Source organism: Stegastes partitus, unplaced genomic scaffold, assembly GCF_000690725.1.
Source record: "Stegastes partitus isolate 25-593 unplaced genomic scaffold, Stegastes_partitus-1.0.2 Scaffold2145, whole genome shotgun sequence".
Lineage (NCBI taxonomy): Eukaryota > Metazoa > Chordata > Actinopteri > Pomacentridae > Stegastes > Stegastes partitus.
In genome coordinates this window covers 8,766-20,614 of record NW_007579876.1, presented here as the reverse complement: position 1 = coordinate 20,614, position 11,849 = coordinate 8,766, and the positions used below count along the sequence as shown (strand labels likewise).

Here is an 11,849-nt window from a genome sequence, read left to right as displayed (position 1 = left end):
CAATTGTAAAATAGAATAAGTGAAAATAAAGCGAGAATATAACAGTAAAAAGTAATGCTAGTGAGGGTAATAAGTAATATCACACACGATAATGAAATATTGCACCTGAAAAAAATGCAAAAAAAAGGAGTTTATAGATGTGTTAATGTGGATTAATATATTTATACATATCCATATTACTTTCCCCCCAAAATATATTATATTTTTCTATTCAGTACATCCTTTTTCATTTAAATCTTATTTATTTATAGTTGAATTATTTAGTTTGAGTTATATAGTTACTTTCATCATTGTATTTTATTTTATTTTATTAAATAAACGAGTCCATTCATTAAGTTGAGCTGCTCGTCTCGGCGCTCCGGCCTGTGTGCTCGTGAACAGGCAGTGACCTCACGGCGCCATATTAAAATGCTCCCTCCTCTTTGCCTGTGAGATTGTAGCTTAGCTGCAGCAGCTAGCCGCCAGTCTGCTTTTTGCATCCACAAGACTGACAGAGGGCAACGACGTGATGGAAATTGACTCGCTTCAAGAGGCGCTCAGAGGTCACTTCAGCTTATTTCGTTGGATTTACTGCCAATTGAGACGACAGGATATATGAGTTTGTCTGAAATTGTTCTGGAATAAAAAAATATATATAAACGCCTTCAAGCTCGAGAGCTAATGTCGCTAGCTAGCTGCTATTCAAGACTAGCGTTAGCTAACGTTTTCACGGAAATGGTTAGCTGGCTGTTGAATACATTAGCCAGGAAAGAAAGCTAATAAAATATGACTCTTTCGTTTATCCGTACTGCCGAACTTGAACGTATTTGTCCTCAGTACTTGACAGTGTGCGCACCGATATGAAGTATGTGGTCAGTGTCACCGGCTATTCGTAGACAACTGTTTGCCGGCTACGCTGTCGCGGCTATCTTAACATGCTAGCCCGTGCGCTAAACTTGAGCTAGTTGTAGCTAGCAAGCGACCTAGCTAAATTGATTATGTAAATAGCTGTCGTTAATGAGACAACATGATTGTCTCCAGCCCAAGTGTCATCCGAGACCTACTAAAAGGCTTTATTTAACTGGCAGAAGTAGACGATCACTGCAGGTAGTCATGATATTCACGTTTTAAGACAGAAGTGTCAGAAGCTGTAGGTTAACATAGGGTAAATCAAAGCCTTTTTAGCTCTACTAGCTACAAATTATTGTTGATGTTTGTGTATTTACGCCTATTTTTTAATTTTGTCTCCTCAGACTTTGATAAGAAAGCAAAGAAGGAGGGATCTCCTCTTTTGGAACAGTTTCTATGCCATATTGCCAAAACTGGAGAGACCATGTAAGTGAACACTGCAGGCCTGAAACACTTCGTAGTCTTTACCGTTTCCGAAACACACACACACACACACACATTCTGTTATTTCTACATTGACAAATAATGAATTCATACTTTTTGTACATGTGCAGTTCAAAAGCCAGTTTCACAGTGGCAGACTTAGACTATGCTTTAGTTCTAACTAATGGTCAGACATGAGGAAGCTCAAAATGTGTCTGTTGCACAAAGTTTATGAGGTCATGACTATAAAAGGTTGACTGATTTGCATTTGATTTTATTTTCTTTTATTTGAATTAATTTGTGAAAGAGATTGTCACTAACATTTACCATGGAAATATAGGTTTAAAGCTAAGCCTTATATTTATTTGCATTGACCTAATAATTTAGTAATTTAGACTGGTCTGACACAATTGACAAGTATGTAAATTTTTTTCTTCCTGTATTCTGTCGTTGTATGCCGGATGTGTTGAGCCTCTTTCTAATATTTATCTGCCTTTCTTTTAGGGTCCAGTGGTCTCAATTTAAGAACTACTTTCTGTTTAAATTGGAGAAGGTGATGGATGACTTCAGAGCCTCAGCACCTGAGCAAAGAGGTCCTGCTAATCCCAATGTGGAGTCAGTTCCATTTGAAGACATGAAGGAGAGAATCCTGAAGATTGTGAAGGGATACAATGGGTACGTTCCCTGCTGATGTAGCACATTTTTTTGAGCGACAGGTAGTTGTAGGATAAATGGTGAAGTCAGACATTGAATCTCTGGCTTTAGATTATAAACACATAACCTATGACTGCTTGGCAGGATGTTATTAATCTCCAAGATGATACTTGATGTGTATGTGTACACAGTTGACACACGGTAGCGTCATCTGATGAGGCTTTTTATCAAGTTCTGACACCATGAAATACATTAATCAGACCTGTATGTATTTAGAACACTGTAGGTTCAGTTTGCAGCCTCCAGTATGGCAGTTACGTGAAACATACGACCTAAATGACTGATTATTTGTTTTTTTTGCATCTGTTATTGTTATAAAGGGCTGTTGGACATCGTATTTAAAACTGAAATGCTGATTACAACCCACTTGCAGATTTGTGAAGAACTACTACTGTACTATATGCTGTACTTCTAAATCCGGACTAGATTAACATTTCATCACTAAAAAGAAACTATCAGGGCCATGCAATTGCTGTATGTATGTTCGCAGGGTTTGCACTGGTCATAACCTTGCTAGATATGTGTTCGTGGAAAAAGATCTTTTTTTTTTGTTTTCTTATTTTCCACTTCCTGTTGATGTTGATATATGACTTGACATCTGCTGTGGTTTCTCTTTCCGTTTTTACATCCCTTAGTGCTCTACATATTGATCAGATGAAGGGACAAAGACCTTCTAAATGACACATGGCCGACTGACTCTTTTGCTTTTTTTTTAACTCTTCTAGAATCCCATTTACAATCCAGCGTTTGTGTGAGCTACTTACAGAACCCAAGAGAAACTACACAGGAACAGATAAGTTTCTTCGGGGGGTGGAAAAGGTAAGTGCTCAGCAGCAAAGTTGTTTTTCCTTTCTTAAAGTCTGTGTAGAGGTTGTCATGACACAGTAAACTAGTATGAAAATATATGGACAGGTATATGAAGCTAGGTTTCAAAATTATAAAAAAACAAAACAAGGTAGTTTTTGCTCTTAAATGCTGGGGACATGTCCACTGAAGGAGCTTTGACACAAGCCCAAATGAACTGTACTAAGCAGGGAAACAGATGTGAAATCCCAAATGTGCACTGTAGATACAGACTGCTTTCATCACTTTGCGTCTGGGGAGTGAAACCATTCAGTTCGGCCCCCATTTACTATTAACGGGCTGTCCAAGAATCTTAGTTGTCTCCGAGGAAAGTTTGTAAAACTTTCAGTGTAAAATGTTCACTGCAGAGGCGGGTGTCAGTGGTGATTCTCAGCTTTCTAACAATGTGAGTCTTCACAAAATCCGCCTGTTTTTTTATCTCTTTATTCTTCGTAAGTTGAAATATTTAAAAACGAGGATGCATTTGCTGGAGGTGACTTTGTTCAGTGTAGTAATTTGTGATAGAGAAGAATCACTGATGCTCTAGATCTTGTAATGTTATGGTACTGAGGGAGGGGTTCAGCTAAATATGACTCCCATGTGTCACTGATCAGTAATTTTGTGGCTCACCAAAAAAATGCCAAATATAAAAATAATAAAACTATTTCACTTGACAATTCATCATTACGTTATTATGCCCTTTGACATGCTTCAACAGTTGTTTCCTGACGTGTGTAACGTGTCTGGAAGCAAATCTCTGATTTTTTTTGTCAATTCTTGTTTCCCTCTAGAATGTAATGGTGGTAAGCTGTGTCCATCCAACCTCAGAGTAAGTGTTGAGCCCAAGTTTAACAGTTTGTAAAGCATTTCCAAGTAGTATAAATCCATGTCTCTTGGATTAAGGTTTATTTTTTTGTTGTTCTTTTCTGAACTTTTTCAGGAAAAATGGATGCAGTGCTGTCAATAGAATGAATGGAGTGATGCTTCCTGGGAACACATCTGCCTTTACAGAGAGGTATTGTTCATGGAAGACTTATTGTTTGTCCTGAAAATCACATCATGTAAAACAAATTAATGTGTAATTCGGAAATATTTAAAAAATGCCATTTTTGTTCTGTCCTGTCCTTTTTATTTTTAGAAAAGTGAACGGTCCAGGAACCCCCCGACCGCTTAACAGACCGAAGGTGTCTTTGGCTAACTCACTAGCAGCTAACGGCCTGCCAGACAGCACAGACAACAAAGACCTCAACACAGAGCAAGAGGGCGACAAAGACTCGAGGTACGCACAGAATTTACAGCACACCAGGAAATCTATTGTCTCTGTTCAACACGACTTAAAGGTGCTTGACTCACATCTGCATCTCCTGCTTCTTTGTCAGTGAGGTTTCGGCGTCAGGAGGCTCCCCGGGGAGCTCGGTGAAGAACAAACACTCAGACACAGAAGAAGACATGGAAGCCGAACAGCAAGAGGTGAAGAGACTTAAATTCAGCAAGGATGAGGAGGATGAAGAGGAGGAGGAGGATGACGAAGAGGAGCAGGAAGTGGACACACTGAGGCCTTTACACGCCACCTGCCTCTCAAAAGAAGCAGAAGCTATGGTCCAAGAGGAGGAAGAAGAAGAGGAGAAGGTCGCGTACAGCAAGGAGAATGAAGCATCCAGCAGTGCTCCTGCCACTGAAGACCAAGGTAGGTTTTCTTATGTGCTGCATGTTGTTGGTTGGTTGTTGGTTTTAGGGGAACACGCACAATTGTGTGCATCTACTACACACACAGGGTACTGAAAATTAGGGCAACACTACAATTGCACCAGCTTTAATGGCTGCACAGTGCTTTGCCGCACTACAGAAAATACAGTCTGCTAATGGATCTGAGTTGGAACAGCCTGTTCAGATGCTATGTTTGTTATGCAATTGTTTTCCCAGCTCAGAAACATGGATTTAAACATTCCCACAAGGAAAACACAGAAGGAACTGGAGCAGCATTACTTAAACTTGTAAGCAAAGTAGTCGGGGGGAATATCATGTGACAGTGCAGCCGCGACAGTTTGTTACCAATTAGTGTGAAATATTCTCAATCTTAAGTAAATGCTCCTCACTTTTCCGGTACTTAGAGAATGTTAGTAAAAAGTGATATTCATGCTTTTACTGGCGAATCGTTCCCTACTCTTGTGTAAAGTCAGAGCTGATTTTAAGTGCGTGTCGAGTCCTTTCATTTCATGATTTGACTGTTGGCGTATAATTTTGGTGAACTTTTCTGTGTAAAAAGGTTTGCATCTGGCACATTTCCATTAGCAGCAATTTCCAGCTAGCTTTTGTCATTTCTCCCACCTAATGCTGCATTAAATCCACTGTAAGAGCACTTAGATGTCTCCAAGTGCAATGGTGTGGTTGACAGTAAACTAAACAGAAAAAAAAAAGTCTGGAAAGAAGATGCAAGCAGTCCTTGGACTGAATCAGGGCACAACATGTGACTTCATGGCATGTTCATACTTTTTGGTAATTTCACATGGACAAAGCTTTTGGCTGTCGCTCTCGCACTGAGAATTTGACTCATTTAGTTGCGGTTTTAACCAGGCTCATTCCAAAAAAGTACTTTGAGTGTAAAATATAGCTGCCTGCCAAAGTTTAGTTTTATTTCCTCAGTGAGAATGAGCACAAGTTCAGCTGTGACCGGTTCTCTCTTTTCTATTGTGGGAAAATGTTCATGACATCAACACAGATATTTGAAATTGTCTGTCTCACGGCGTCTTGATCAGATGGAGATGGGTACTGACGTGATTCACATCCACATTAATTTGGTTGACCAGTTGCAGTTGGTATTGTACTCACACATAATCAAATTGTGCAAAAATTGTGATTTAGCAAGGCAGACTCCCATTAAAGTCTAATTTCTTCATATCAAGACATTCTATATTAAAGTGTATTACTCAACAGCATTCTCCATATTATGCTAATCTTAACTAAAAATACACTTGAAACGTAAATCTAATGTAGCTATGTGACAAAGTTTGTTAAATGGCAAGTGGAGTAGTAGTTTGTTCTTAAAATGTGCTTCCAAACCAGTAATTATTCTGTTTAAAACTGTGTAGAAACATTCAGGAAAACAGACAGTCTGAGGAGTTTTATAACGCTTCAGATTCTCAAGGAATACCTGTGTATTTAGGAATCAAGAAGCTATGTGTTCAGTGCCGTGAAATACAAACGCTCTGCTTTTTTATGGCACCGTTTACACGATGCAGTGCACAACGCATCCCCCCAGAGGCCAGTCATGATTCGGGCAACTGGCAGAGCAGACAGACAGTAGAGCTTAGAAGGAGGGGGAGTGCTGGTTGTTTTGGGGAAAGCTGACTAATGAGCTCTGCTACACCTGTACTAAACCAAAGGATGGTTCTTTACATGTAGGCATTACATGTAGGCTAAGGATTTATTTAGCTTGAATTAGTCCTTATTTAAAAAAAACAAACAAAACACACACACACACACACACACACAGCAAATTAATTAATTGATTTGAAATCAATTGATTGAATTTCCCTTCTGGGATAAATAAAGTATTTTTCATTTCATTTCAGCATCACTTGATATAAAACAAAATCTCACTTGCTTCAATTCTGATGACTGATCAACAAGAGACGTTTTTTCTGATATTTATGATATTTATCTGTCCGATTTAAGGGTTGTTGGATACACTGAGTTTATTGTTCAAAATGTGCTCATAAGATACAGAGTTTGTTGATGTGTAGGTTCCACATATGCATAGAAAAATGAGCGAGGAACAGCTGTAAAGAAAGATTTGGTTTTAAAAAGCAATGCAGCATCTCATCTATAGAAAGAATTTGGTTATGGAAAGGGTGATGTTTGCCAAAAACAGGTGCTCTGGCGGCAGAGGCACCACAGGAGGCAACACAATTTATTGGTTTGATCAAATCAACACTATAAACTCTGAAGAATAGAATAGAATAGAACTTTATTGATCTCTTTGGTAGAAACCTCAGGGAAATTGTTCAATGTATGATAAATGTATGATGATTGCAAAGCCAAATCTGAATGCCATTAAAAATATATATATATAAAAATTTGCCAGTGATGTACCATGTGGGAAAGGTTCCATACAGCCCTTTTTCAGATTCTTTTGTTTTTATTTTTATTTCACATGTACTCCCCTGCAAAATCATCAATCATCATTATTTCCAAATAGTTGTTCAAGCTATCTGGTGAAAATTCTTGTTTACCTTTTCCAAATGCAATATATCACTTATATACCACATATCACAGTGTCAGTCTTTACCAATATTGTGCATTCCTAAGATTTATAAACATGTTTTTCTGTCACGTTCAGCCAGAACTCCCACGAAATTGTCTTTACTGAACTGCTAATACAAATAAGAGTGCCGATTCCAGTAGAAAACACGTTGTTATGGTCATTACATTGCATTCTGCGTTAAAGTGCTAAACATTTTTACTGAGAGAAAATAATTTCTTGTTTCTATTTAAAGGTAGAAACGAGTCACTGTCTGGTAATTTTGTTATGTTACCTTAAATCATAATGCTGCAGGATAGTATTGGTCAAAAGCATTTACTCCTGTAAGACGTGTCCAATGTATTGGTAATAAACAGAGCCTTAGGAAACTACAGCGTGTCACAAAATGCATTTAATTTCTCTAAAACAAATATTGTCATGTACTCTGGTGAAACTGAGGGGTGGTATTAAGGTGTGTTTTCCCCACTTTCCCACTCCAGAACCAACTAGCAGCACGCAGGCTGAGGTGTGCGCCGGCTCAGGTCAGGAGGCGGAGCAGGCTGAGAGGGAGGTACCGTGCGGCTCCGAGGAGGAAGGCAGCGACATGGATCAGACGGAGCAGCAGGCACCCGCAGGCGTCCTGGAGAGCCCCGAGACCAGCAGGGACAGTGAGGAGAGCAACAGTGACCCAGTCAGCAGCAGCAGTAGCAGCAGTGGTAGCAGCTGTAGCATAGAGGAAAGCGCGGAGGCGGCCAGAGAAGACGTAGCTCTCGCTCCCTCCAGCAGTACGACTGAACCTCCTACAGAGGGCGCCATGGGAAGTGCCATCTCAAACACTGGGACCACCGAGGAGCCTATGGAGCAGGACTAGACTGAAGGCCACCCTGCAGCCATGTGTGACCATAAACCAGCTTGTCCTTGAATCCAGCTTGACTGTCACTGGGAAGGAGGACAACTGCACCTCATACACAAGACGAACGCCTCGTCCCACTTTTGGACACTCCTCCAAAATGGCTACCTGGCATTGATGTGGGCATACAAAATATTTTCAAGTTTTGTTTTGTTTTTTTTTTCTTTTTAACTGGAATATTTTATTGATCTTATCTTTTGTTTTTAAGTTTCCCATGAAAAGGGGTTGGTTTCAGCAGCCTTAAAATTTCTTGGCTGGATTATTTTTTTTTTGTTTTGTTTTGCGTTTATTGGGATTGTTCTAATGCTGTGGTGGTCTGGTTCTTTTCTAAACGCCACTCACTCCAATCATTTGGACATGATGACAAATTGGTAGTCTTTTAAGCCTAGTGTACCACACTACCAGGGTCCGAACAGAGCCATACCAGCCCTTCATTATTTATGAATTGTTCAAACTACCGTTTCTGTTCCTGACTAAAAAAAAATTCTTCTTTAGTCAAACAACGACCTGGATCTTAACACCCCACTACCCCCCACGTGTTACTCCACCAGGCTCTTTTAAAGATTTACCTCTCCATCCTTGTGAGATGGGAAACAGTTTTTTTCTTTTCCCATTTTGTCCTTCTCTTATTTAACCATATTTTTTTTTTTTCCAATGATACACTACCAATCCCACTGAACAATACTATGACGTGCTACCTTGTAGAGGCGTCCTCTGTAAAATGATATATTTTGGATGCATAAAACCAACATAATTTATATGATCATTTCAATTCAATGAGTTATTTTGGAGTATGTTTTCGTTTCGTTTCGTCTGCCAGTTGTAGTTTCCAAAACCAGCTGTAAGTACAAAGATGACTTCCGCTTTCTTTGTATCGTGATGTCACCATGTTGTTTCACCGACCGATATCCAGAGCAGTTTCTGGTTCCAGTTCTACACCTGTTTCTGCAGCTGTACTTTTTGATATTTAGAATTTTAAATTTCTGTAAAGTAGATTTTTGTAGATTGTAATACAGTATGTGTTCACTGCCTTTGTGAAACCATATATAATTGTATAATTTCTGTGTATACTCTGAATGCTTTTGCTTTCAATGCAGTATTCAGAAACAGCAATAAATGTTAACATTTTTATGCGTAGTGGTCTTGCTTGCTTGCACAATGCGTTGTTATCTTTTTAATCTAGCGTGTGGAGTGCGTGTCCTGGGTTGTGCTCCTTACAGTGAGCTGATATTTAACTCGAAGCAGTAGAGGCACAAGTGTAATTACTTAGATGGTATTCTGTTTAAGGCAGGGGTCTCGAACTCCGGTCCTCGAGGGCCGCAATCCTGCATGTTTTAGATGTTTCCCCTCTTCCAACACACCTGATTCAAATGATCAGCTCATCATCAAGCTCTGCAGAAGCCTGATAACGATCCTGATCATTTGAATCAGGTGTGTTGGAAGAAGGAAACATCTAAAACTTGCAGGATTGCGGCCCTCGAGTACCGGAGTTCGAGACCCCTGGTTTAAGGTAAGCCAGTTCCAGTTGCACATGTCGGCTCACATAAGAGGCATCTTGGGAAATTAGTGGAATAGACTCATTAAAGACTTTAGCAACGCTTAAATCAAAGTTAGTCAAAGTCCTGCCTTGTGAAGGATATTTTAGAGTTTCAAACAGTTGGAACTTTTTGATCTGGAACCAGCTCTTTCTAAGAAATTGTAGCATTTCATGAGCTACACAAACCTCTGCTGTAGTTATTTTAAACAGCATATAGTTTTTGTAACACGGTATCTATGCTGTATGAGCACCCACAGCCACCAAACTGCCCTTAGAGCGGTTCTGCAAACTCACCTGAAGTTTTGTCAATTTGCCACATGTTTTGAGTGAACACTACAAACTCCAAACCTGACGGGTGTTTTATGTAGTGTGGAAGTGGGACACAGCTGGAATTCTCCTCGCAGCTGCAGGTGTACTTTGGATTAGAAGGCTGCAAGGTCTCTGACTCCTGAGCGGTGGAGAACACCTTTTCCTTTCCCTGCCGCACATGCATCGTGTCTTGTCAGATGAGTAAAACACACAAGGGTAACTAATGCCATAAACAGCGGCACTAATCGTAACACATGCCATGTAACTTGCGTGCACAACGCCGGAACCGTGGCAATGATTTATAATGAAATGCAGCCATTATTAGCACTATTAGTTACACCTGTGACCTGTCAGTGTGATGTGTTTAATCAACCTGTAATTTGTGTAGTAATGAGCTCGTACATCCATCAACACATTGTTATTTCTGCTTATACACATGAATTAAATCCAGTTTTATCAACCACAGGCACAAATTCTATGTATTTGAAGAGAAAAATGTTTCTGTTCACATTTTTACTTCACTGTTTCTTCATAGTCTGTCTCTAAGTGTGGCCCTGCGATAGACTGGCGACCTGTCCAGGGTGTCCCCTGCCTTCGTCCTGAGTCGGCTGGGATAGACTCCAGCCCCCCATGACCCTAGTGAGGATGGAGCGGTGTATAGATAATGGATGGATGGATGTTTCTTCATAATATTGTAAGTAACAAACCCTTTACCAATGCTGATGGGGGCAAACGAGACTTGGTTCAAAAATAAAAAAGGCAAATCACTTCAGAGATGCTTAAAGGTGCCGGCTATAAACATAATCAATGTACACAGAGGAACGAACCTTTGACTGCTAAACACAGAGGACTTCTCATGTCACTTCGCTCCGCTTCCCCCTTAAGAGATGATCCTGTCGTCGGATCCACATTATCGTCTGCGGCTGTGAAATTTGCTCAGGTTCTCAGAGGAAATAAAGAGCGGACTGCATTAATCCATGCACCGCTGTTTAAACGTTTGAACACTTGGTCTCCGGGGAGACAAATGCCAGGTCAGGAGGGATATTAAAAAACAGCTTGACACCAGATGATTTTAAATCTGACCCCGGTTTTATGAACGATGTGCGAAGAGAAGGACTTTTCAGAGACTTTCAAGAAACATCAGAGAGGCCAGTTTGTATCATTTTACTTTTCAGAGTTATTCTTCAGCTTATGTGCAGAATGTGCTTTGGGCCTACTAAATGATATCTTTGCTGTCTCGTGTGCTTGCCGCCTCGGGGACTCTCTTAGCGGGGGGATACGATTTTGGAAAAGCAAATGCACCAGCTTGCCGTCAGATGAGAAATGCAATGAGAAAATCTGCCTCTAGGCCTTCCCTTGAAAGCAAAAAAATCAAATCAAATTAAATAAAAAGTGAAAGAAAACACCTTTGAGGGAAAACAGTTAGTCTCAGAGCTAGCTGATATGTTGTTAATAGTTTATATAGAGGTGGGAATGAGAGCTGCAGTGAGTGAAGTGAAGCCTTTGATCAAGCAGTAAAGTAAGTATGAAATTTACCACTGCTTTATTTTGCAGGCGACTGCTTTGGAACCCTTTGTCGTTGGACCCCTGGGCTGCTGCATGGTATGTATATGTTTTTAATTGAAGGTTTGGCCCGTACCGAATCACACTTAATGTGAAAGAACTTTTGACACACTTGGTGACACGATTAAAACAGTTCTCGAGGGAATCTTTAAAACACACTCGATTAAGCTGACATGCATCAGTTGGGAGATTTGAGCATATTAAGTGGCTCAACAGTATTAAAAGTTCACACATGGAGCAGCAGCATCATCATCATCACCAACCACGTCCTCTGTGAGAGGTCAGATCCCGCCACACGCAATCTCCGTGTCATCCAATAGAGGGTACTGTTTAGTTTCCAAGCCAGACCGAACATGCTTAAAGCCTGCTGTGAAATCAGAATGCAGACTGAGTCCTCCTCCTGCTGCCACTGCTGGCGACAC

At 40.2% G+C, this 11,849-nt stretch overlaps 1 protein-coding gene across 1 annotated transcript; it reads left to right on the top strand.

Annotated features, from left to right (window-relative positions):
- The first annotated feature begins 455 nt into the window (after positions 1 to 455).
- On the top strand, positions 456 to 9,155 carry ppp4r2b (protein phosphatase 4, regulatory subunit 2b). Its single transcript, XM_008304134.1, has 9 exons — positions 456 to 542; positions 1,233 to 1,314; positions 1,816 to 1,986; positions 2,751 to 2,844; positions 3,660 to 3,697; positions 3,809 to 3,883; positions 4,007 to 4,147; positions 4,248 to 4,555; positions 7,609 to 9,155. The coding sequence occupies exons 1-9, from the start codon at positions 509 to 511 to the stop codon at positions 7,977 to 7,979; spliced, it is 1,314 nt and encodes a 437-aa protein (XP_008302356.1). The 5' UTR covers positions 456 to 508; the 3' UTR covers positions 7,980 to 9,155.
- Positions 9,156 to 11,849: the final 2,694 nt, after the last annotated feature.

Excerpts from the sequence above, each read along its gene's own strand:
- ppp4r2b (XM_008304134.1), top strand. The coding sequence starts at position 509 with ATGGAAATTGACTCGCTTCAAGAGGCGCTCAGAG. Across the intron at positions 2,845-3,659 it reads TTCTTCGGGGGGTGGAAAAG|AATGTAATGGTGGTAAGCTG; the intron begins GTAAGTGCTCAG and ends GTTTCCCTCTAG. Across the intron at positions 3,884-4,006 it reads ACATCTGCCTTTACAGAGAG|AAAAGTGAACGGTCCAGGAA; the intron begins GTATTGTTCATG and ends TTTTATTTTTAG.